The sequence below is a fragment of the Anser cygnoides genome, chromosome 2 (assembly GCF_040182565.1).
Source record: "Anser cygnoides isolate HZ-2024a breed goose chromosome 2, Taihu_goose_T2T_genome, whole genome shotgun sequence".
NCBI lineage: Eukaryota > Metazoa > Chordata > Aves > Anseriformes > Anatidae > Anser > Anser cygnoides.
In genome coordinates, this window is record NC_089874.1 from 73,189,804 (window position 1) to 73,216,752 (window position 26,949).

The following is a 26,949-nucleotide window of genomic DNA, read 5'->3' on the forward strand; positions in this document are numbered from 1 at the left end:
AGATTCTAAAAGAAAGGAATAAAGGAAAAAACTTGCATTTGCTAAAATTAACATTTATGAGCCTGAACGCACTTTTGGATCAGAGCTACTTAAAAGGAAGAGATCATTTTAATACTACTCATTGGGTAGAATTTCACTTTTTAAAAGCCTTTCTCGGATTTTTCACAAATTCAATCCTTACCAAATGAATGTACAGAATTTCTATGTATTTTATATTGTTGTTAAACATTTTTATCATTTTTATCATTTGTAACGTCCAATTTCATGCTAAGAAAGTCTTATAAATAGGTGCCTGCATATTGAAAGGTTACAAATAGGGACACATTTTGGCTTAAAGAGAGGGATCAGTTTACTTCCCAATAGATCTTTATAGATATTATACAAAAAAGCCATATTGCTAGTAGCATAGCTATTAATTCCACAAATACCACAACAATCTCTTAAATATAAAGGGGAAACCATAGCATCTTTGCTGCAGACAGAATGGCCTGATTTTGTGGTCAAAACAGTGCATCTTGTTACTTGCAAAAAAAAAAAAAAAAAAAAAGGAAGAGAAAGAAAACAAGACAAATACTAATTTTTCAGTTTTGATGAAACTTCCCTGGAGTCGGTGGGTTTCAGACTTTGCCTTTGCTGAGATGTTTCCCCCTTTAAAGAAAAGAAACTGTCAATGCTCTTCTTTCATGCCATCTAGGTCATGCAATATCTTACTCCTACCTTCCATTAATGTATTGCATTTGAATTTTAAGTACTTTAGCACAAGATTTTGGGGGTCTGAAAGAGAAAACAGCTTTTCTTATTTTGTGTACATATTTTTGAGAGATGATGTGTACACCTTGGTCCATAGATCATAGCATCTCACTCAAAAATGTATTCCTTGCCTGGGAATGTTTTACAACGCAACAGTGAAATCCTAAGTGAATACCTGCTCAAGCAATAAACCTGTTAAAAAGGCAAATTTATAGCATGCTGATTTACAAAAATCCTGTTCTGTACAGTGTAAACAGTCAATAAACATATGATTAGGAATACAATGCAATTTAAAAATTAATACCTCCCCTCCCCAACGCAGTTAGTAAGTTTTGAATTGCAAAGAATTATCCAACTTGTTAAAGGAATGAAATTGTCACATGAATTCACATCCTGTACATCAAATTCAAAAAAACTCATACAATAAAGCCATCATACAAGAGCTTTTGATGAAATACCAGAAGTTAATGAATTAAATGTAAACATCTCCTCTGTTGCACCAAAGTCACAGCTGTAAATGCTGGAAATACTCCTCTCCGTCAACAACCTGATACACATCTTAATGTAAATATAGTTATGATCCTGCAGTAGACACCTATATTCTCACCCCAGACTACCACTACATTTACCAGTGATATATTTCAGCAACCTACTGAGCATGTTTCAAAGCTTGTAGTGACTAATCAAAAACTCACTGAACTCCCAGCTTCACAGCGTTTAGTTTTCAAACATATGTGGCTCATGAGCCTAAGCATGACCACTAAGTTTGGGCATGTGGTTTCTTTCACTCCCGCAGAGAGAAAGAAACTGAAGAAAAATAATTATATATTCAAGTAAGTCAGTAATACCTAAAACTGAACAGGAGCAGAGTACCCATAATTCAGAGTGAGTGAGTATTAGTTAACAATTTCAAAAGCAGCAGGCACATGACAAGAGCACTCTCTTTCCCACTCTAAATGAGGTGAACACAGGGACCCAATGTGGCCAGATCTTGCAAACTTACCTGAATACTGACTTAGACTATCAGTGTCATCAAATTCAATATGAGCAAATTTATTCAGAAATGTAGTAATCTGCAGGATCTGGCCTTCCTTCTGTGTTATCAACTCTATAGGAAAATGTTTCATTGAGTAAAAGCACGGTGTTACTAACTTTGAAACAGAACTGTAATTTTGTGTGCACACTTGAATATGCTTGTGCATGTGTTGAGGAGGGTTATGTAGACTGGAAGGACAAATGCTTAAAGCAGTAAGCGAAACTTGTTTATTATTAGATACTTAGATACTTAGGCATTATCAGAGCCTTATAATACAAAAAGAAAAAAAAGGAAAAAAAAAAAAGAAAATCAAGGCAATACAAGGCAATAATCCCATATTATACTTTCCCTTCACCACCTGGCTGCAGTCAATATCATTGCAGAAAGTATTATATCAACACTAAAGTCAGTATAATGATAAAATTCCTAGCTCTCAAATGTATTGATCTGTTTGTTGTAAACCTACATGAGCTACATAATTGTTTATTAGCCACACTTAAAACGTGAAGAGCATAGGACAAGCATTTCCAGATGGCAGGTCAGAATGAAGTTACTAAGGTTGCACAAAGACACCCCAGCAAACACATACTGTGGCCTAACAAGTCCAATTGTCAATATTTTCCTCCTCTCTGAACTCCCCTGCCCTTTAACAAGAGCAGTCTAAAGCCTAACAACTTTAATCACTTTTCAGGTTCAAGGCAAACAGCAGCTCCAAACACCATTTTCTTATGAATTTACAGACGTTTCAGAGGCCCCTCTCAAGCATGATGCGTTCTTTCTACATTTTTGGCTCTGCTGTCATGTCCAGCCACTACCTCCAACTACCTCTTTCTCACAACTTTGGTTGTGAGCGCTTCTCCAGGAAAGCGCTCAGAGAAGCCAACAGGACACTGGTCCCAACTCCCAGCATGCTGCCCATCCCTGGAAGCACTGCCATCCTTCATTCCACCACCCCTTCAGCCCCCTTAGGTTTTGTTGTTGTTGTTTGTTTGTTTGTGTGTGTGTGTGTTTGTTTTTTAAAAGATTACCACATAACCCAAAATAGGTTCAGGAGAAGGTAGAACTGATCCCACCAGCAGAACGCTGCTGCCAGGCACCAGTCAGCCTGGGCAGACAGCACTGCTGACACACAGGCAGCTCGGCACCATTTCTCTGGTCATATCGCAGTTTCATCACCATGACACTACTTTAATGTTGCATTTGCTTTCCATTTCAACAAGAAGGACATGGACCTGTCAGACCGAGTCCAGAGGAGGGCCACAAAGATGATCAAGGGGCTGGAGCACCTCTACTGTAAAGACAGGCTGAGGGAGTTGGGGTTGTTCATCCTGGAGAAGAGAAGGCTCTGGGGAGACCTTATAGCGGCCCTCCCATACCTACACGGGGCCTGCAGGGAAGCTGGGGAGGGACTCTGTGTCAGGGAGGGTAGGAACAGGACATGGGGGAACGGCTTTAAAGTAAAAGAGGGTAGATTTAGATTAGATATAAAAAATAAAATCTTCACTCAGAGGGTGCTGAGGCACTGGCACAGGCTGCCCAGAGAAGCTGTGAATGCCCCATCCCTGGAGGTATTAAGGGCCAGGCTGGATGGGGCTTTGGGCAACTTGATCTGGTGGGACGTGTCCCTGCCCATGGCAGGGGGTTGGAGCTGGATGGGCTTTAAGGTCCCTTTCAACCCAAACCATTCTGTGATTCTATGATTTTTGTGCTATAGATCACTCACTGCCTCTGCAGCAGCTTACAAAAACACAGGCCTGTTCCTCCACCATTGCAGTTCACAGCCTGGTGCAGCTAGCTGAAAATTGCGTTGACCAGTGGTTTATGTATAATACATGCTGGATGAAGAACTTCAGCATGTTGAGGCATAGGTAGACATCTGGAAATACTTGGCCTCTGCATGTTGCCACCCCAGGGCTCTACTCTTGATGCCCTGACAAAAGCAGTCACGTGGTTACCAGCAGTCACCTCTGCTCATCTGCACAGGACGGTCAGCTAGCCTGGGCCCAGACACCTCACAGCTGTGCAGGAGAGAGCATATCAAGGTGGAAGCCACCACCTCTTGAGGAAAAGGGCTGGAGATGGCACACAGTCAGTGGTGGTAGTGAACCAGCCAGCACAAGGCCACAGAACATCTTCAGCCCAGAGTTCTGAAAACAGGAAGGCCCTCAGGGCTTTCCACAAATATTTAGTGTTAGCAAAAAAAGACATTTTTCCAGACACAGTAATTATGAGTGCAATATGCTGAGGGGACAGGAGAAGTTTTGTGATGTGGCTGTTCACTCAGGTGCTGCCAGGTACAGCTGGGGTGGTGCAAACAAGGGAACTATGAACATGGCAGAGGAAAAAGCTGTAGCTGCGTTTTGACAGCTGTGACACAAATGCAAGGTTAACAATGACAAGTACCAAAAACTGGGTTAGCAACTACACAACAGCCAAACTATTAAAAAGCCAACCATGCTTTACTGCCATCAGCAGTCTAGTCAGAAAAATGTGAGACTTAGCAGCATCGTGGCTGCCAAGCTTTAACAGTCCTGCATTGCCTGTGTTTTGGAAAAATATGTACATAAACTCTACAGTGTCTTAATGTAATGTAATATTCTCATTGAAATGAAAGCTACATTCTTGTAAGAGCTAAACTTTTCTTAATATATTCCAGGCTGAAACAACATTCAGTGTCATCACAGGAAATTTAAACACACAACAGGCACGAAATTTGAAGTTGCAAATTTACATCTGTAACTTAGCCCCCTTGCATATGATGAAGTATCCTGAATTAGTGTGTATGCTGCTAGATTTACACTTTTGTATTTATGACCAGTGTAGACAAATTAGAGTTGCTGCAGGAAACATAATTTTGAATTTCTTGGCTGTCATGGCTTAAAATCTGCAGTTACAATGTTCCATTATGATAAGTTTTCTCTGCTTTCGTTCACGGAATTATTTTTTTTCTTAGTTATATATAGTAAGTTCTATATATTCATATGTGTATACACCCACACACATATGTATATATTTATGTATAAACATGAGCGCACAAACACATATCAAAAGGAAAAAATTGAGAAATTTCAACAGAGAACTTATAAATTCCACTAAGCAGATATGCAGATATGTTCAGGGATTAAACTTTTAAAAACGTGAAAGGACAATTTTGGGAGTGACACTCTGTTCTGTCTTCCTGAGGGGAGCTGCAGAAGAGCATTAGACTGCAGTGATGCTCCAAGCTTCTCCATGCACAGGGGCACACACGGTAGGATCGGCCCCGTTCAGACAGCAGTCTGCTCCCCTGACAGATGTGCTTATCTCTGCAAGCTCACATACAGATATAGGGAATACCACGTGTCCATGGGAACATCAGCTGTTCCCTGTTTCAGGCACTCTGCTTATACACAGGGACCATTTTCTGAGTGGAAGAGGTTTCCTTCACACGTGGGTGAGAATGCTCTGTCCTTGGTTTGAAGATCATGTGAGTGCCTTGAGTGCCCCAAACCCCTTCAGACCATGAATTCATTCACTATTCACCATTTCACATAGAAGTAAGGAGAAAAGAGGAGAGCACAAAGGAAGCATTGGTTTCAAATGAACTAAAGGGTACTTTTTTTTCCCCACCCTGTGCATAGTGTAACTGAAGATCTTACAGAAGAGTGGAAGGAAGACCAACAAGGAACTAAAATTCGGAGTGGATAAGTCTTTAAGTAACTATTAAACAGAGTGATCCAACCACATTTTTGGTTCAGCAACTCTCATTGCTATCAGCTGGATCAGTAAAATTAGAGAAGGATCACACTGCTTTCATACTTGCTCTTCTGTTTGCCAACACAGTAGACAGTGTACTTGAGCTGGATGGTTAGATACAGCATAACAGGTCTTTTGTCTTAAAGGAAATTGCTTCTTTCATGGCATTCTGGTAACTACAGTATTACTAAACCAAATATCATTTCTTTTACTACTTTAGTGATTTTTTTTTCATTTTAAAGCAAGTATTAGGGACAGCATAACAAGTTGAGCTACTGAACAGAACTGGGTGTACACCAGCTTACACACAATTCATCATAGGCATGGCAGCAGTACCATGCAATCAGGACTTCTAGGGGCTTTGTGACAGGGAAAAGGGGAAGTATTGTCCAAACATTCCTACAGCTGTCCCCATTTTCCCCTCTTGTTATTTTCTAACCAACCTCACTCCTTCTCGTTCCCAAAAGTTTTGATTTGTGGTCATTGACTGAAATGTTTGATTTCCAAGCTGTGTTTAGGAGCCTCAGTTCTGACCTTGTTCTTCACTTTCAGAAGAGAACCCAAATGAAAGCTACAACCTGCCACAAGAAGCTTTTGCCTACCAATACCACAGCTGGTTAGACTTGCCAACCCAAACCCACAGCCCAAATCAATCAAACATTATATCAGTTTCCACTCCAGCTACTGCAGTTTACATCCCTTCGCGGGGACAAAAAAGGAGGATGAATGTCAGACTCCCCTCTAGAGATCAATACCTTGAAGAAAGTCATGTGTCTGGCAGAAAGACACACTTGTTTGTCAGCAGCAGCCTCCATAACTAAAACAGCATTGGGTTACAAATCACTGCTGTTCCTCACCTTGACAAAACACTCTCTTTGCCTTTACCCCCCTCATCCCTGGGGAAAATCAGTCACAGAATTACGGAAATACAGGAAGTACCTTGTGGAAAGTACAAGAAAGCAAACAACATTATCAAGTAACACAGTAAATTGAACTGCTGTCAAATGTAAAATACAAGCAAATGCTGTTCCAGATGCAGGAAGAATAGGGAGGTGCCATCGGGCATAGACTGACTTTCTAGCTAAGTCTCAGCCTTCAATGAGGGAGGAAGCAGCTGCAGCACATCAGCAGGAGCTGTGGCTTCGTGCATGGCCAGGTCTGTGGACCAGATCCCTCTCAGCTGTGCAGTGCAGGTGGCCATCCAAGCTCCATCTCCTTCCCACTTAAGCTAAGCCCCATGGGGTCTCATTGAAGATGACAGTTTCTCTCTTCAGCTATGTTACAGGTTCCCTGAAGATGCAAAACAAGAAAGAGCTTAAATGCCCTGTATAAGTGATCACCAGGTAGCTCTTCATATCATCTCAGTCAGCCACCTTTTCCAATGCTAGTGAAGAAGTGTTGAAAAGAAAAAGAGATTCATCACAAGTGCACACACACGTGCACATGCACAAGAATAAATATGACCTTTCTTGCTAAAAGTTACAGCTTATTGTAGAGAAGTCTGCCTGAAAAAGGAAAGTCAATACCTCATATGACACTGAAAAATTAAGATGGGTAACAGCCAATGAAAAAATTAAACTTGTCAGATAAGCTGCTCCACCTTTTCTAAGTGCTAGCAAGAATTCACAAGAAGACTGATGCTGTGGCAGAGTGAGTGAGTAGAAAGCTTTTAGGTTAAACAAGTTCATCCAGAATTACTGCTAGTTATTACACCTCTGAGGTGCCACTGGAAAGAGACTGTGTTCTTAAATATAACATTGTTTTAAATTGCAAGTATTTTATTTTACAGTCAAGCTCATTTAAATTTGTCACAGACAATGCTCCAAGTTTAAAGCTGCAATACACTTTTCTGAGTGCAAATAAATATTTTAAATAGACCTTATAGTAAAAAAAAAAAGAGAAACAATGCATGGCTTTTTTGATGTTTTCCACATACAAAAGAACCACTTGTATTGCCACTGAAAAGGTTATTTTTATATGACAGTAAGGAACTGAAAAAGTGCAGGAAGACATATAGAAATGAAAGGATTGACCTATTCTTATGAAAAGCAGGGTTATCACAGTGTTACTGTGCACACAGTATAGGAATATTTCCAGGTACCCATGCACTTGAGTATCTGGATATGCGTTGCCACCTGCAATCTGATTATGAAAAAGACAAAAAGATGAATACAAATGACTCAATGCTGGTGATGAACATGCTGCTCTGTGCTTGACTAGTTAAAAATAACTTCTTTTTCCCAAGAAGAGACAGGACTCACAGGAAGAGCCACCAAAAGGGAATTTTGCTCTACTACTCACTCTCACATCTTCTCAGCTTCTTACAACCCCCTTTTGAAAACAGCAGGGTGAAGAAGAGATTAGCCTGACATGTTCTTTTGGCAGCTCTAGGTCTATTGTGGAAAAATACAGTCTACTCATGCTTCTTTCCTCAGGCTGTTGGTTGCCAGTTGCCAGTCTGCTGAGCAAACTGGTTTCATGGTGCTAATATTTTCCCATTTCACACACATAAATCATCAACACAAGGCTATTAAAAGCAAATAAAAACTTCTCATGGTATCGCTTTTTCATTTAAGCAGTTGCCATCAGAGAATTGTTCTGACACAAAGAGGAACAGATGGGACGACCCATGTTGTGGTGTCTCTATAGAAAACGGGCAAGATTGTGTCATAGGGAAAGAATCCTGTGGATTTGGAATCTTCAAAATGGGTACACCATATTATCTCTTCCCAGGCCCAGCCTGTGTCAAGAAAATGGGATGGAGATGTATAAATTTCCAGAGTCCTGAAAGAAACCTCTTTTTTTTTTTTAATCATGAAACTTGGTGATAGCTGCTGCATCAGCATTTTTGAAGCAACACCAAGCCTCATAATCAACACATAACACTGCTTTTTGCACAGTATGTCCATATTCTGTCTGTCCTTTCTACCCAAATCTCCCGCTCCAGAGGTACAATCCCTCTGTCAGGTTTTCTGTAGTAGGAATAAAAATGGGAGAGAGGACACAGACCACTGAAAACAAACTGACAGGGAATGAGGACTGTGTGTCCCAACCCTGCATTTTTCTAAGAACTATCTTGCATGGCTGCAAGGAACAGACAATAAACTGGTATAAACCAGCAAAACCCCACCTTCTCAGCAGACACTAAGAATTTGTTCTTTGGCAGTGCTGAGCACCTGCAGTTCCTGCAGAAGGCATTGGTTGCTGCAGACATTCAGCGTTTCTCATGCTCACAAGTTGGGTTTCCTCCTTTCTGTTGGTTTTGTTTGTATGTGGTGTTTTTTTTTAAATCATTATGCTTAATAATAATGCTGAGATAAATAGCTCAGTGTAGTAAAATACTGCACACCTCAACAATTCATATAAAAGATTTATATCGAAATAAAAAATGCAAGCATTTGGAAAGAGACTGCAGCAATATGAAGATGTATTTCTTCCAAATACGTAACATAAAAATGAAAACAAATTGCACCCAACATTTTATTTCAGCTTAGACAAGAAATCTCATCTAATGTGCTGTTGATTATATTTCCTTTTCTGCTCATTAACTCTGCAATTCTGGAGAGCTGTTGTTTGAATGGTGAATCTCCAGAACACCTGAATGTGGCTTGTACCATAATAAGTATGTATCACAAATCTCACAGGCACATGTGAGTCCTGAAAAAGTCCTTCTGTCCTGCCTAACAAGCCGTATTTTTTTCTTTCCCTCCTAAAAAGCACAGAGATTTCCAGTCAATTCTGATGATGTTTCATACTTCTTTGACAGAGGCAACTTCACATGAGGCTCTGGACATTGCTACAGCTGTCATAGAATGAGAAGAAAATGTCCTCATTCGTCCACTCTTGTCAGTCTTATGAACTAATCTGTATTGTATGGAAAATGCTACTGTAGATAGCATTGAAAAAAAAAGTCTACGATCCCTAGGAAATTAAAAGAGCTTAACTGCTATGTACAGAAATTTATCTGAGCAGATGAGTTGTAGTTTTGAAATATTTTCCATGATTTCCAGTGCCTCTGAAACATATGGGTTTCCTTCTTCACTTGGAGAAAATGCAGTGCCACACACAGCTCAGGTTCCAATGACTTTTGGCCAAATCCAGCACTTTATTCTTCGGAGTAGTCAACTCCATTTTTTCCCCACCCTCAGTACTAAATTCATACAAATGACAACCTCAAAAGAGGTAAGCTAGAGAGAGACTGAAATGAAAGGCTCTACTTTCTTACTCAATACTCAGAACAGGGAGAAAAGTCTTTCATTTTTCCTTTCAGACAGACTTTGAGCATCCCCAAAGCTACATTCTTGTTATAGAGTAACACTTAGAAAACGACAAAGACGCCAAAACAGACCAAGAAGCCAAGAACAGTCCAAGCCATAAAAGCACAAGAAGTACACTAAATGTTTAAATATTAAATTACAAAATGTAAAGAACAGTTATAGTGATAATTACACACTCAATCAAACCCCTATGAGCAGGATACTTGTCCAGGAATGCTGTTTCTTTCTTCTTGCTTTACAAGAAAATTGGTTCGTTATTCCTGATTTAAGAGAAGAGGGATATGTGGGGATAGTTATACAAAGTGAATTTAATCCACATGTAGGAGGATGCAAGCAATCCTCAGAAGAGGTCATTTTCTCCCATTATTTAATTTTTGAAAAAATTGTGGAAGCAAGACCAATCCTCTGCAGCATACACACACCAAAACATGAGTTACTTTTCACATTCTGTTTTAGGTAGTCACTACTATGATCCATGAGGATGAAAGAAATTGAGGGCAGGTATGATAAGAATAACGCAGGTTTTCCCAACCGTGCCCTCTGTTGTTTGGCTGTTCTCTGTAGCCTAATTCGTATTCTGATCAGAGAAGTAGGAGCTGAAAATCAGGGTTTTTATTAATACCATGTACTTCAGAAAGGTGCTGTTGTTCATGAATACACACACATGCATCCAGACATATTATTCCCAGCCCTCATTTCCCTGTGACACTTACAGCTAAGCTGCAATGGCTAATCATGATGCAGACGATGACTGTAGGGGTTTAAGCATGATTTTAGAGACCATTTTATCAAAAACTCTTTACAAGATGCATCTTTTGTGCACAAAACATTTGCACAAATGTTAAAAATAGCTATCAAGTAAAATAATCTTTGACAAAACCCAACCTTTTACAGAAAAATAATAAAAATAAATAGAGCACATCATTTCCTAATGATTTCATTATCTCTTCTAAACCCTTATTTGGTAGTGTATGCACACTAATACAGACCTCTGAATCTCTAAAGCCACACACTTATATACTGCAAGTGCTTAGGCACATGTTAAACAGGAGTTTATTCTTTTATCAAACACATAATGTACACTCACAAAGATATATTTAACCCTGCAGTAGGCACGCAGATTCTTACATTGTGATAATTACAGGACTGCCAGGGTACCATTAGGTAGACAGAGCACAAAACCATAGCCCCTGTCCTGAAGAGCCTTCTGTCCTGGGATGGTATTGGAGATGACATGCTAAGGCAGGAGGTACACTGTAACTACACTGCAACTGTGAACACCAGGGAAAACAGAATTATTGAGTAGGGAAACTGAGTTACGTGTCAGGTCAGGTCCAAAGACAAGTAGTTGTTGTCAAGGTGGCTACTTCTAGCAAGAGTTCTATTCACCACACTGTAATTACACCAATATTTGAAAAATGTTGGCAAAAGTGTATGGATTATCCTCCTTATTACCTATATACTTTTGTAGACAGTAAAACTGAAAGCACTGAACATCCATAGATTCCTGCTGAAACCAACAGCAGCTGGTTCTCATAGTTTCACATATCCAATCTGAAATCTAATGTTATTTTAGATTTCCAGGTTTATTTATATTTATTCAATATATTAACGTAAAATTAATATAATGTTAATTTAATGGGGGTTTCAGCATATATATCGCTGCTGGAAATTGCTCCGTGGCTTATTTAAGCACTCTGTATAACCATTACACTTCATCATCTGGGATGCAATAAAGATTGGTTGATATATTCAGTAGCAGAATTACTCATTTGTGAGCTGTTTGTTTTAAAGAGCCTCAACCAGTCAAACAGTAAATATACAGGGTTTAGAGATCAGAGCAAACCACAGTAACACATGCTTTTGGAAGCTCATCACACTTTTTGCAAAGTAATCATTTAAGTAGTATCAGGTGTGCTTTGACTGGGCTGCACTGGCTTTTGCCAGCAGCAAAATGATTCTACAGACTGTAACAGTACATCGCAGCAGCACTGGTAACTGGAAATTCATTTTTCATTTACATGATACTGGAAGATTTGTTTCGGGGAGGACTTCAGCTCAAAACAGTCAAGGCTACAGTCACTTCTTTTTGTTTAAAAATAAAATTCAGAAGAAAGTCCCCAGTGGTCTGTTCCCAGTTGCTGGGAATCTTTCACTTGTATTGACAACATTCCTGCTGGGTATACCACATTTTCCAAGTGTTCACCGAGCATCCTCTAAACAAAAAACATGTTCCAAATTCAGTGATATCTGAGATGGGCATTCTTGAGGCACTACTTTTTTCTTTTGTTTGTGCCAAAGCCTTTTACCGGGTACACAGTGGATGTTATCCATAAAGACTTGAGAGGCTGAATTTCTGCCATCATGTTTCAACAGAGTACAGAGAAGCAGAAAAATTGTGATCTTGACTCTTTCATTTGTTGTTTTAAAAAGGCAATGCTCCTTCTTTTATGTGAGAGTACTCTTACATGAATTGCACAAAGGACAATAGCAAACACCTGGTTTGGGAAGATATGAAGAGCCCAGTTTGAAATCCACAGGACACATTTACAGACTCAGTGGCCTTTAGATCTCATGGGTAGAGCACAGTTGTCTTTCACTTAGGATGCCACCACTGGAGTCTAAGCTACAAAAAAAAAAATTCAACAAGCACAGCTGCATGTGTTCATCCAAGTTACTTTGCCATTTCTCCTCTAGTCCTTGACTTTTCTTTCAGTTACTTCTGGACTCCTTCCTTCTTTCCCTCCAGGACTGAGGTTTTGGATCTCTTGGAGGAGGAAAAAGTGGAAGACTCCCAGTTAGCAGAAGCTCCTCCAGCTTCCACCCAAGCTGCTCACCTCCCTCACTGATCCATGGCCTTTCCCTTGTGCTGCTTCTGCATTCAGGCCACAGCACTATTGCACACTATTTAGCGGCAAAATCACCTTTGTATTACCTTTGAAAGGTCATGGAGATCAGGGGAGGTCCCCAACTACTAGAGAAATATAAGAGTCTTGCCAGACTTCAGAAAAGTCCGAACAGACAATCCAGAGAACTAAATGCTGGTCAGCCTCACCTTTGTCCCTGGGAAAACCACAGAGTCCTCTTGAAACCAGTTTCTGCACAGAGGAAAAATAAGTAATTGGGACCAATCAGCATGGACTTACCAAAGCTGAATCACTCCTGGCCAACTTGAATACTTCCTATGATGAGATTCTTCATCCAGTAAATAGTGGGAGAAAAGTAGATTTCATTTATCTTGATTTTAGAAAGGTTTTTGACACTGTCTCAGAAAGAATTATTGTGCCCAAGTTAGGATAATATTGTCTGGAAGGCTGGACAAAGAAATTTGTAAAAACACATAGTTGTATGGTTAGACTTAGAGAACATCGGTTAATGAGTTGTTAATGGCTTCCTGGTAGAGCGTAAGTGGAGCATTGCAGGTGTCTATACTGGGACCTGTCCTGTTTCACATCTTTATGAGTGACCTGGTGGTGGTAATCCAGCGTTTGCTCAAAAAATCTGCAGAACGACACCAAATACTGGGGGCTGATAAACTCAGTAACCAGGTTGCCATCCAGAGGGGCCTAGACAGGCTGGAGGAATAAGCCAAGAGGAACCTTACAAAATTCAACAAGGACAAGTGTAAAGTTCTGCACCTGGGAAGGAAAAGCCCCCAAGCCGCAGCAACAGAATGGGTTGGAGACTGACTGGCACATTAAACTCTTACTGCCTATAACAGCCATTTTCAAAGTTTTCACTGTTTCAGCCCTATAAGGCACTGATCACTCTTGGTTACATCCTAGGAAGTAAGAGATCTCTGACCTGAAACTATTTAATCATTTAGGATATGCTTGACTTTCAGAACAGGAACTAACCCATTGATTTAAATGGGACTACTTGCAAGTTTAAGGCTCAGCATGTGCTTCAGTACTTTGCCTGACTGAGGCCAGAGGGCTCGCGTTCCTGGAGCTTCAATACCAGCACCGGCTACAAATGATACAAGAGACAACACCCTGATGAGAGAAGACTTGATGATCAAGCAATTTCTAATTCAATTGCACAGCTCGGTACAGTGCCTCCACAATGAAGATGGTATTTTTGTCTTCTTTCTCTTGTTACCCAAAATGAAAAAAGAGCTTTGCAATGTTCTGCAGAGTATACAGGCAAAGCTGAGATGATACATAGCACTGTAAAGGTTTTACTGACATTCACTTAAGATGATCTACATAAGTCATTCATAAGAAAATTCAACCTTCCCAAAGTCAGGCCAATAAAATATTTATGCTACACTGTCATCTATTCTGTTGTACCTCCACATGCACACACACACAAACACACTTTATATATCTTCAATTACAGTAAAACTAATTAGACAATAAATCACAATTGAGGCTGTACCCCATTTGTTCAGACATCCAAGTTGAATTTACATACTAATGGTTGTGCATTTTTCTTTAATAGATGCACTATTAGAATGTAAACATAATAAATGAATAACCATTTAAGCATGGAGTTACCTAATCTTGATGAAAAATATCTGAAAATGTAGCACCCAGTGAATCTATTTATTCTTTTATTGGAAAATAAAGCTAATCACAGACTAAGAACCTAAATATAATTTATAGGGAATAGCATATTAATGATAGATCAGACAGACTCATTCTTTGCAGTGAATGTAGCAAGATCAAATTTTTTTGAAATAACTGGCTTACATAAGATGCTCTCCCTTTCAAGCACAGAATAAAGGACAGACTATGATGGTTGAATTTACAGAAGTTTCCCCCCAGACCTGCAAGTGCATTTTATTTTCAGCATCTCCTACAGCTTCAGGACAAGCTACCTGTCTCCCAGCAACAATCAGGTATGTGCACAAGAAAGATGCACAGGGATGATGACTGTCTAAGTAAACCGAAAAGTACACAGAAACAAACAAACTAAAAAAGTTGCACTGTGTAACTGGGAACATGAGTGCTCATGTGTTTAGCAAACAGTGCAAACTGGACTACTGGATAAATCCTTCATCATTAGAATAGGGGTCTAATTCCTTATGGCACACTGAGCAAAGGCAAATCGAAGTGAGTGAGGTTCAGCATTTGCTACCTAGCACAGGAGAAAGGCAAGCCCACCTTGTTTTCCTTCCCTGTATAACAAATGACTTTTTTTACACAACACCTTTATGAAGATATCCTTTTTCTCATCTCTGCTAACCTTGACTGTTCACTTTTCAAATCAGAGACAGTCTCCTAGGTTAGGACCACAAACACCATTTTGACTACAGCTGTGCAAGAGGTGAATGGGGTGTCACTTCAAGCTGCTTGTCAGCCCTCTTTACTCCACTGCCAAAGGTTACTGGCCCCTCAGGTCTTTGAGCAGAGTTGTTCTGGGAGTTCTGCCTATCCTGGCTCCATCAAAATGATCCTGGTTGTAAAGTCTACTGTTTTAAGTAGAAGCTAAGTTTTTTGGAGGGAAAAAAAAATAAAACACAACCGACTCTAGATAGACTGCATGCGCAAGTAGATACAAGGAAGGAACAGCCCCTCAAGGTGATGGAAGGGGGTGCTGAGTAGCTGGTGATGCTAGGGCTATTGCAGAATGTAACAGGGCTATTGCAGAATATCATAAATAACACAGAAACAAGGAGAACAAGGAGAAAGAAACTCTTATAATCTCACACAGGGGGTCTGCGTTTTAGCTAGGAATCTGGCCCAGATACCCTCTGTACTACTGTTTTCCTTAGAACAATATAAACATACTTCTGTCTGACCTCAGTCTGGGCCACAGGACTCACCTGTGATCAAAATAATTATTTAAAACCACACCAGCGGCAGCAACCACTGCCAGTATCAGATGAAAGTGACTTTGTGAGGAGAAAATGCATCAGCGGTCAATTGACATGACATGCCGCTTGCTCGCTGTGGCAGTGCAATGATGGAGGTTCCAGGAACTGTCCTGAAGTCCATTCGTCTTAATCAACACCTCTGGGCACACTGCACTTCATCTGAACTGTGAGTGTCTTCCTTCCCTAAATGTCATTTCATTTTTGTACCTGAGAGTTGTCAGCCCACGGACACATCTTTTTCTTTTAAGAATGCAGGCTCATAACTGAACGAAAAGCAAATACATGCAGCTCTCCTCAGAGCTCTGATGAACAGAAATATAACACAGCATACTAGATCAGATCCAAACCATTGTTTTACTACGTTACGCCTTGCAGGTGATCAGTTTTTCCTGCCCTGTCCATTCTCAGCTTTTCATTTCACAGCCTGAACAGCAGCCCTACACGAGTGACTGAAGGCAAGTAACTAGCCTCTGATCCCCCACACTGCTGTGACTTGTGTCAAATTATAGCTGGAGTGGTTTAGGTAATCCTCATCAACACCACAGTCTGATCTGTGGGGAGCAGCCCTCTAACACTGCTCTGCTGAGTGACTGCAATGGTACAAGCACTGTCAGTTTTCTAGGCAGCTTTTTGACCCACTGAAGCCTACATGCATAAATTGAGCAACTGATGACACATGAAGAAGCCTGACACATTCAGGCTGTTAAAAGGCTGAAAACATACTTTAAGTCTCAAGAAAATATTCAAATTAAATTCCATTTTTGAACACAAGTATTTTTAGCCCAGCTGTTATTAAAGGTTACTGCTGTTCACTGTGGCCTTCATCTGTTTGAAGAACATTTTAATGAACAGAAAGAAAAATACTTGTGTTGGTGGATAATCAGATTATAAGAAGGGATAGGGGGAATATCAGACGGTTGAGAAGTCTATCTCACTTAAGCACACGAAGAATGGACATTTATCCAGGCCTTGTGGAACTGTAGGATTCAATCTGTGTAATGAAAGGCTCTCAAAACATCTGGTCTATCTTGGTTCAGTTCAGTCAGGCTGAAAAATACTGCATGGCCTTGCCTGTAGAAAATCAAACACTTTTCTAATATCCATCATGATTTCTTAAACATCAACACTGCAAGACAGCCTAAAAGTTTTCTTTCAAATAAAATATGAATAAACCATGTGATTCATTAATTATGTCTCTTTAGAAAGCAGTCAGGTGCATAAAGTCTGCTAACTTGGTTTTACAGCATAACTGAAAAATAACAGAGAACAGAAAGAAAGAAAAACTGGCTTATTAACTCCCATCACCCAAGATCTAATGGTAGCACTGAATATTATTTCACAATATTCTCATTTGAAGAGTCACTTACCCTAAAAAATGCAATGCCAGTATGTTCTGTGTTCTGGCAGTATGTTCTGCATTGAGTTCGAAAGCCTCAATATAAGACACCAGGTGAAAAGTGGATGCAGGCTTTCTTTTAAACAACAACGACGACGACAAAAAATCAAGCTTGACACTAGTCACCTTTTATACTGAGAGACAGAGTTAAAAAATATAAAGTAAGGATTAGGGAGAATTATTCTGCCAAAACTGAAAACAGGACTTCCAAGTGGAGTATGTGTGGGTTTTTTATGGGGTAGAAAGTAAGAAGGAAAGAAAATGGAAACAAATTAAAAGGGTACCGAGAAATGTTTGACACCAGTGGAAAAAAACACTTTCTGAAACATTGGCCAGATTCTTTCTTTAGAATGGAGAAAGAAGAGACTCAATTTATCTTTCCATCCCTATCCCACACTCCTTAATCCCCTAATCCTTCCACTTTTTCATTAGCCTATTTGTTGGGATATGACAACTGCCAGTGCATTAATGTGATAGAGCAACAGCTAATTGGCTGGTAACATTACTCCAGCTCTTCTCTATGGTCCAAGTTAGAGCACAGTTGCAACTGATAGCTCCTTTTCCTTGAAGGAACTGCATCACATCTCCTGAATCATGTTATTACTTCAAAATGTGTTTCAACCAACAAGGCTCAATTTCATGACTATCTCTACAACATCAAATAATCAGATTTCTAGGATGTAGAACTTCTCTCCTCATTCCAAGCTGAACCAATGCCAGTTGAAAACAACCCTGCTCAGCAAAAAGAAATGCTTAAAGACCTTGTCACCAGTCTCCTGTTGATGATGCAGTTAACAAGCAAAAAAGTGAAAGAACACATGCTGCTCAGCTAATGTTACCAAACAGCAGCAAGTGGAAAAAAAAATAGAGAAAGAAAGAAAGAGAGGAGGGAAAGAAAGAAAGAGAGGAGGGAAAGAAAGAAAAGAAGAACATTTCTATCACCTTCAGCTTCCTAAAAGCTGCTCTTTCCTCTGAGTTTACCATAGTAACCCACCCCTCTGTTACCTTCAGATTGGTTCACTACTCCTGACTTTATCTGAAGCTGAACATGAAAATGATACACAACCTAAAGCAGCAGTCACTCAGTCCTCTCTCTGGCTCACCTTCACCATCAGATCATTTCATCCTGACAATCTGAGCCTTCTCCCAAATACCCAATCTACCATTAATATTAGGTTGAGACTTTGATCCTCAATTTTAAAGAAAGCAAGAAATCTCATTTTAGTTCCATCAGAGATCAGACTGCAATCTATAAGCCAAGCCACAATCCATGTTCCTCAGGAGCAATGACAACCAGAAAGATACAGGCTGAAATGAAGGACACTTGAGCATCCTTTGTTGAAAAGAACAACATTCTGTAGAAGATGTGGGAAACCTACAGACAGACCCACCTTCAAGAAACATGGCAAAAGCTGCCTTCTTTCTGTAAGTGATAACTACGATCTGACTGCCCCATCACCAGCATCACAAAAGCAAAAAGAAAAAAAATCTAAACAACATTCTGACTCTATCAGAGAAGATGTGCCAGAACTGCTATGAACTCAAAAATGGATGCTGCTACTGATTTGCTGTAGAGACTGCTCAAATATCGTCTCAGCATTATCACTGTTGATTTCCCCTTTTATATTTTCAATTGTTAAAAAACATAATCAAGCTGTTCACAAAGCAAGGAAAATGGTAAAAGGCAGCAGCAATAAGCATTTTGACGCTTTAGTACTTCAGACGTTATCAGACATCTACACAGCTGTCAGCTCAACTCTCCCAAAGATGGGTGATAACAGCTGACTTAAGCCTTCCTGTGATGATACAGAAGAACATTATGGAAGTAACACTTCCACTCAATCCAGTTATGCTTGATTACTTTGCTACTACAAGAAGGAAGATAAGTTGCCAGCTTTGAAAGCAAGTGAAGCCTCAGGAGAGGAGTTACAAAAGAAACAGTAGTTGAACCTGCACTCCTCCCCCACTACCACTTGGAGGAAAGAGCCAACATATTGAAGACATTGGTGTGTGTTCACAAAGCATTTTGCTGATGTTAAACAGTGCAACTCACTTCAACGAACTCAGAGTGAAAACAAAAGGGGGTTATTGGGAATGTATTACAATATTTGCAGGGTTGGCATCAAACAGGTTTTTATAATGATAGAGAACTACAGCCCCAATTCAAGAATATACACAATTCAGACACAGGCCTAAATCAATCTCTATTCTGGACAGATTTAGAATTTAAATACAGGCTTAATTATTACTCAGAACAGAGATATTCACTGAGTATCAGCAGCAACTCAGAACATTATCTGGCTGAAAAAATGTTATCATCAACAGCCATTTTTTTTGCAGTTTATCAGAGAATCATGATAGTTGAAAAGCTGTTGCTTTAAAACCTAATTTGTTAATGGCACAGAATTTTAATTGTATGATATTCTCTAGGGCTACATGGACGTCTTACTGACAGAAAATTATTTTCATATACACATTACTTTACCTGAAATTTTATTTTTTGGCAAATGTGAGGCACAATAAACTGCTTCAAGAAGCGTTCATCTTCACTCCAGAACAGTCGGATGTCAGGAATATCGTATAGGATCATGGCCAGCCTCTCCAAACCCAAGCCAAATGCCCAGCCAATTTTATCCTGAGCGCCAGCTGCAATAAACAAACAAACAAGATAAAAATTCAAAAGCTTAAGTTCACAACATGAAAAATTGCTGATAAAACGTTCACCTATCTCCCAAGAAAAGAAAAAAAGAAAGCTAGAATGGCAAAACAGAAAAGCCTGCAAGCAATTGGCAAATTAAAGACCTACAGGCTTATGGACACATCCCAAGCAGCAAGACTGGGCATATCACTGAGTCCAGGACTCAAAAGTGGCAATAAAGCTGCACGCTTTGCTCTCTGCGTCCAAAGTTTCAGAGTCTGAGAAATGCTGCAGAACATTACACAACACTTTACTATGCTCAGAGCTCAGCGCTTCATATCCAACTTGACTGTGTTTTACAAGACATGTAACCATGAATTTCCTGTTCAGGCTATTTCATGTGAGCTGACAGACCAGCCAAGCCTATGCAGCATTAACATCACTGTCAACATTTGAGAGGATCAAAATTGCCTCTTCTGAGGCACCTAGAAGAAGCAGGAAAATGGCCTTCAAGGCCCCGTCATGCTGGCATCACACCTCCAACCAGGGAGCTCCTGGGCTGCTGCCCCCAGGGAAAGCCACCGCCCCCCCACATACAAAAGTCTTTGTTACGCAGCACTAAATATAAAAAGACAAGAATATTTCATACAGAAGAGCTTTACAGATATTAATGATGCAACATTTCTGTCAGGAAATATTCATACCTTCTTAATTTACAGAGCAGGAACACTGAGTTATTAAACAGTGGTTTTTTTTTCAACATCAGGAACCACCTCCATGTTTAGGCATCATCCCACCAATTTTCAACAAAGCTGAGAGCCCAGCAGCTCTGCAAAGGCTCACAGCTTTTTCAAATTTAAACAAATGCCTTAATAAATGCACTTAGGCTGAAAGTGCACATGTGACAGGCTTGCCAGCAGAACCAGGGAGGTGATTGTCCCCTTGTACTCCGTTCTGGTGAAGCCATACCTTGAGTACTGTGTTCAGTACTCAGAAACAGCAGTCAGGCATTGGAACAGGTTGCCCAGGGAAGTGGTGGCGTCACCATCCCTGGAGGTGTTCAAGGAAAGGTTGGTCCTGGTGCTTAGGGACATGGTTTAGTGGGTGACATTGGTGGTGGGGGGATGGTTGGACCAGATGATCTTGGAGGTCTCTTCCAACCTTAATGATTCTGTGATTTCCCATCAGCACTAGCAGTGAGCTCCCAAGTCATATATCACTGTGCATCCCACAGCTATGTCATTAGACCAATGCTCTACCTGCCCCCCCCCCCCCACCCGCTCCAAGTATTAATTTTAGCAAATTTTTTGGAAGCTTTGAACTTCGCAAGTTCCCTACCATCACGGAGGAGGCTGGAGGCAGAACTCTACTTTCTGACTCCCATCTCTTATCAGAAAGGAGACAAGAGTGCTCCCATTATTTGGGGATTGATGGTATTCTGGGGTACGCTGTCATGTTCAATGATGAGAGGGAACAGTTCAGAGCCCTGCTTAAATAACAGCAGGCATAACAAGTTTGGAAAAAGAGACACAGTCATCACTTTGAGTCTTTCAATTAACCTGAACCTACTTATTTACCAGGTCCCCAGCAGAACCCAACTGTGCCTGATCTAGAACCTCAGAAGTATTGTGCTGCCACGTGAATTTAGTCAACTTTGTATCAGTACTCCCCAGAGCAGTCTGGATGTTCTGCCTTGTCCTTCCTAGTGCACTCATAGGTAAGACTTTGCACTTCCTGACATTTTAAAGCAGACAGCTTAAATATTGAACTGTGGAATTCCTGAGAAACAGAAGAGTGGGCACAAACTCAAGAGGTACCAGTTCATGTCCTCATGGCAGAGCTGCTTGAACTGATATGCTTAGACCAACCAACGGTCCCTGAGCTAACCTGACCCTATAATCCATGCAACATTATATGAAGAACTGCAATATTCCCCATTGTCAACTGAATTATTTATGGAGAAGAGATAGCCACTACACAGAATGTATTGAAAATTAATGACTGGGAAAGGTTTTAAGCTTCAATTAAGTGTAAACCATTAACTGTTTTTTTTTTCCAAGCTGAAAATACTTTTTCTCTCCATACTCCTGTATAGAGAAAAAATTATATTCTTAAGACTAGAAAGAAGAGGAATAATTCACTGCAATGATGTTGCTTCCCCAAACATCCAGCTTGTCTTTCTTAAGAGCATCAACTCACGAATCAGTAGCAAAACTCCTGTTCATACATGTATGGAAGTTTCTGCTGTCTGATTAACACAATCCATCCCCCTCCCTCAGGGCTAAGTAGATCAGCTGAAGCAATAGCTATGAGGGTTCTGAAAAAAACACTGCTGTATCCCCACAGGGGCATTCAATCAGACACCTAAAGATGCCAGGTTGAGCAACAGTGTTAGTTGTTTCATTGATGCTCATTTAAGTTAGTATGCATGACAGGGGTTGCTGATTCTCCTTCCCCACATTACTGATAATTACTCATAGATCTGAAAGAAACAAAATGTATATGACAGAAGATCAGCAGAATGGGTGCGTATTCTGTAAGGCAAAGCCTTACATTTAAGACTTGTGCTTTTAAATTATTTTGATACAAGAATGGTTTTCATTGTAACTCTTTTAGCTCACACTTTAACGTACAATATTCATACCTAATTGATTTGCTATGCATTTTAATTATGTAATGCATGTTTTCATTTTATATCAACTTTTTTTTTTAGGAGGACTAGGTCACATTATACTACTTTGCATTATGTACCACACATACAAAATTTTACCCAGCTATCTGCCTAGGAGCTCAGAGCACTGGCATCTGAGCTATGAATAAACACCTGTCTGCTGGGTGATCCTTATACAATTATCAGCCTTCAGAACACAAACTTCTCAAGTGCCAGAAGTCCATATCAGTGAAGAATTCCCCTCTCTTCAGACAGATGAAAGAAAAATGCAGACTATTGGAATTCCTCCTCAAATCAGCACTAACAAATAAATCTCCACTACGCCCCGCATCTTCATTTATTTTGCCTCTGGTCTCTTCTCCAACTTCCTGTTTGTAAACCTCCAAGTCAATGTAGCATTTAAGAATATAATTAACTTAAAACATTTTTAGAATTACCTTGGGGAACTCAACAAGACTAAAGCACAGTCCTGAATATTCTGATTGAAAATTAAAAGTTAAACGTGCAGCTAACTATTCTGGTGAGTGAGACCACTCCAAAACGTTTTATAGCATATATATTTTATATAGTTTGGATTTTGGCAAGTAGAACATGAAAAAGTTGAGCTAATGTGAGTCAACATGAAAGAATGAATGAACACAAGTAACTTTAAACATGACAGAAGTCAGGTTGAAGTTCCAACACAGAGACCTAGCCAAAGTGGCAGATTTCAGGGACCTGGTGAGGCAAATATAGCATCACTACTTGAAATAACGCAGCCCAGTGCAGAAAGCATTCCTGACAGTCAAGCTTTCCCCATCTAGCCCTCAAAGGTTTGTATGCTGCCAGGCTCCTGCTGCCTGGCTTGAAAAACTTGACTACCCACCAGAATAAAATTGCTGGAGGCACTGCATGTCAGGTGGCCAAAGATGGAAAAGGAAAGGATAAAACAATTTGACTGGCTTCCCACACTAGCAGATGACACAGTCCCATCTGACTGAAAAAGAAGGTTGGATCATTACAACTGTCTTACAAGGGAACCCATCTTCTTTGAGAAGTCACGTCTAAGTGTCCTGCTCCTAAGCTTTCAGACCAGAAGAATCAACGAACCTACTTAAATCTAGACCAATCAAGCCATTCTCCAAAAAACTTTGCTAAATGAAAGCTAATTTGATCAAACATATTTAATTCACAACTGAAATGCAAAAAAAAATAAATAAGAAAATAAAATAAAGTCAAAGCAACATTTATTTGCTGATGTAATACCAATCTTCAAAGATAAAGCTAGAACTACAAGAGCACTCCATCATATTAATATCAACCACTTACTAACTGTCTGTGTCTTACAATACTATTACTAGTTTAAAGTACTTCAGCCAGGATGGGAAACTTCATAATTCCTCATTGAGACATACACAGTCACCCACTAGAACTCATGGATTATATCCACTGAATCCTCAGAAATACCCACAGACAGAAATGTTGAACTTCACAAGAAGTAAGACATGACATTTTGTACTGTACAAGATTTTTAAGGCATATTTTGCAATATAGTGTTAGGAACAGGTTGACAAAACTTTTTTTTTTTTTGTTATACACTTCAGTCATGCTTATTTTTATATCTATGCTGGCTTTTATTTAACAATTTTTGCAACTCCTGTAAAACTGCCAATAAGGAAATCTTACTTTCAACAGAGCCTAAATTGGGCCTTCAAATTGTTATACTCAGCAGTTACTGAGAAGTGAAAGAAATTAGATTTTGATCTTGGACTGAGCCAAGTCAGAAGCATCCAACAGCCTGCATACAAGGTGTTCTTCACAAAATGCCCAGAAAGGAACGTATCCAAAGTGGGTGTAGCTAAAAGCTGGGATGGGGTCTAGAAACAAATATCTGAATTTAGTCTCCTGCTTTCGGTCCAAACCATGTCTGTTACTGAAACAAATTCATGGCGGGTAGAGAGGTGAACAGATTCTCAAGGATACAGACACTACATATTATGTTTTATAAGACAAATCAGTGCTTTAAACTGAATTGAAAGTAATTTACAGACATAATGAAACCAGGCAGCCCCAAACACAGGCTCAACAACTGCACTGAATGAAGCACAGCATAAAGTATGGTCTTACAGTACACTGCTTTGATTCATCAATGGAAAACAGGGCAAGAGAAACCAAAATTCAAGGATATAGACTTCCTCCCACGCATGAATCAGAGAAAACAGGTGAAACAAAACCTTGGCCACAGCTGCTATCTAGCAATGCACAACACCTCCAAATGGGAAGTGTGCTTGACAAGCCTCAGTTGCAACCACATGCTCTTACCCTCTTCTCAGACATCTTTTTTGTTTACTTTCCCATGCAAAACAGTAACACTTCAGCCATCTCGAAACGGTACCTCAACTATTTGTTCTTATTCATTATCCTCAGCTTCCTTTGTCGTCTTCTCTATTTGCACATTCAGCAATTGTACCTCAACAGATCACCAAAGAGCTCTCTACCTGAGCACTAGATTTTACTGTGAGTTCACACGAAACTTCAGACCTGAAACAAAGGCCTATGTCCACATTTGAGCTTTGTGTGGTTAATGGACGTCTTAAGAACAAGGGTTTGAAAAAGAGCTCCTGCAAAATAAAGATTTGCTTATTATTATAGACTAAGAATGCATATTCTACATGATGGCCACAGCAATGAGGTAAACTATGTTTACCTGTATTAGAAAATCATTTAAAATTGTTTCCTACTTCAGATAGAACTCCCATATTTTGGGAGTCCAAGGTTTTATGCGGAGAAAAAAAACACGTATATAGTAAGGTGTGAGTCCAATAAAGAAGAGCTTATGGAAGTACAAGGTCACGTGGCTTGGATATTAAGAAACTGAGGCCAAAAATCTTACTAAAGTTTCCTTCTGAACTGCTCTCTTCAGCAGAAGCAAAAATCAAAACTGTCATATTATTCTCTAACTCTGTTAAATTGATGTAGTCAGGCTCCCATGTCCAATCCAGTTTAAATTACCTTCTAAAATAAGGACTTGGCTTTCAGACTGTGCATGCAAAGTAAGCCACTCCTCAAGAACTCCAGAAAAGAAGTAAACATTCAATTATGCCTATTTTGCGGAAAAAAGAACTTATCTTTCTAAATCTCAAATGTGGAATAATTTTCCAACAATAATAGTCACTTTGAGACCACAGCTTTGTCTCCTGGGTCAGACTGATCTGTTCTGTTCACTTCACTTGAAAACTAAGCAAAAGAACTTTAAAGGCTTTGATTGAGTTTTTAATATTTATGTTTATTTTTGTTCCACAATCAAAATAGTTTGGTACATACTAAAGGAACAGCCTATTTTAAAAATTTCTATCAAGGGAAGCCATCCACTAGACTCAACTTTCTTTTAATATGTAATTAACACACATTTTACCATTTTTGCTAATATTCTATCAAGCCAAATAGCTTAGAGGAAAACATTTCTGGTCAGGAGAGATGGATGGCTAGAGTGGAGAAGGGCAGGAGAACGTGATTAGCAAGAGGAGGATTGAACAAACCAAAGAAGCAGCTTTTTTTTTTTCACCTCAGTCTGTCATTTTTATTTTCCAGTTCTTCTGTCTTTCTGCTTCCGAAGTTATCAATTCCTCAGTCCTTCTCCCGGGCTCCTATCCATCTGTCTCTCTATGCCTGAGTCCACGTCTCTCATTCCAACAAATATTTCTAAGCACTCCCAACAGATTCAATGACAAAAACCACCATTAAACGGAATTTTTCTTAAAAATTCAGATATTTTTTTGACATTCATAACCACACGCTGCTGTAAGGTTCAAGCTTTCAAATGATGAAAGATAAAAGTATCCACTTAATTTCCAAGTGCAATGCAAGATATTAGTCATTAACTACAAACACTTATGGCATACGGTTTTTCTTTTTCTCTGTACTTTAGCTCACAGATCTGAAAAAATAACTTGCTTGGTTTTCTTTTTCTTTTCTTTTTTCCTCTTTATAGAGAGATATCTCAAAACTGGACACCCTCCATGGAGGGCAGTACAATTTGCTTTCTTAATTTATGTCACAGACCACAAAAAAGAGTTGACTCCATGGGTTTATTTCCCCTGACATTGCCAGCAGGTTTCAGTACTGCTCTTTTTGTTCTGAGCATGTAAAACCAAATTCCATTTCCTTTCTTAATGCTTTGTTCATTCAGGGAAAAGTTGAATTTTTGAGTTGTTGGGTCTTTTAATATCTTTAAGTACTCTTAAATCTCCCTAGACATTGTAGCCATATAGGTTTGAAAAAAATGTAAGTCATATAGAAATACACAAGGGACTGCCATTTGTTGGAAAAAATAAGTCTACAGTATAGTTGAAAAATTCAATTATGAATCTCATTTTTCGGGCTCATAAATACAGCTGGACAAATTCGCTCCATATATATTCACTGTTCCCAGATGAAAGTTTCTCCCCAAAAGTTCACCAATACCTACACTGACTGTTTAGCATCTTTAGAAATGGTCTTTTCTTTAAAAACAACTAGCAAAGCAAGGAACAACAACATAAACGTGATACAACCTTCAAGAGATCAAGACATTCCCAAAAGATATAGAGGCAGCAGTTTATATATACCACAGCACTGAATACTGTTTAGCTTCTGTTTGATATTGC

The 26,949-nt window shown here is 39.6% G+C and overlaps 1 protein-coding gene across 20 annotated transcripts in view; it reads right to left on the reverse strand.

The window, feature by feature from the left end:
• Positions 1-26,949, reverse strand: part of FARS2 (phenylalanyl-tRNA synthetase 2, mitochondrial) — a 249,018-nt gene that overhangs the window by 82,791 nt on the left and 139,278 nt on the right. For all 20 annotated transcript variants that reach the window (XR_010829431.1, XR_010829432.1, XM_066992476.1 and 17 more), the window contains one exon: positions 19,501-19,661. Coding sequence is in view for 18 of the 20 variants with exons in the window: in XM_066992476.1 (XP_066848577.1) it covers positions 19,501-19,661 (161 nt within the window). In the remaining 2 variants the exon portion in view is untranslated. The remainder of the gene's footprint in view (positions 1-19,500; positions 19,662-26,949) is intronic.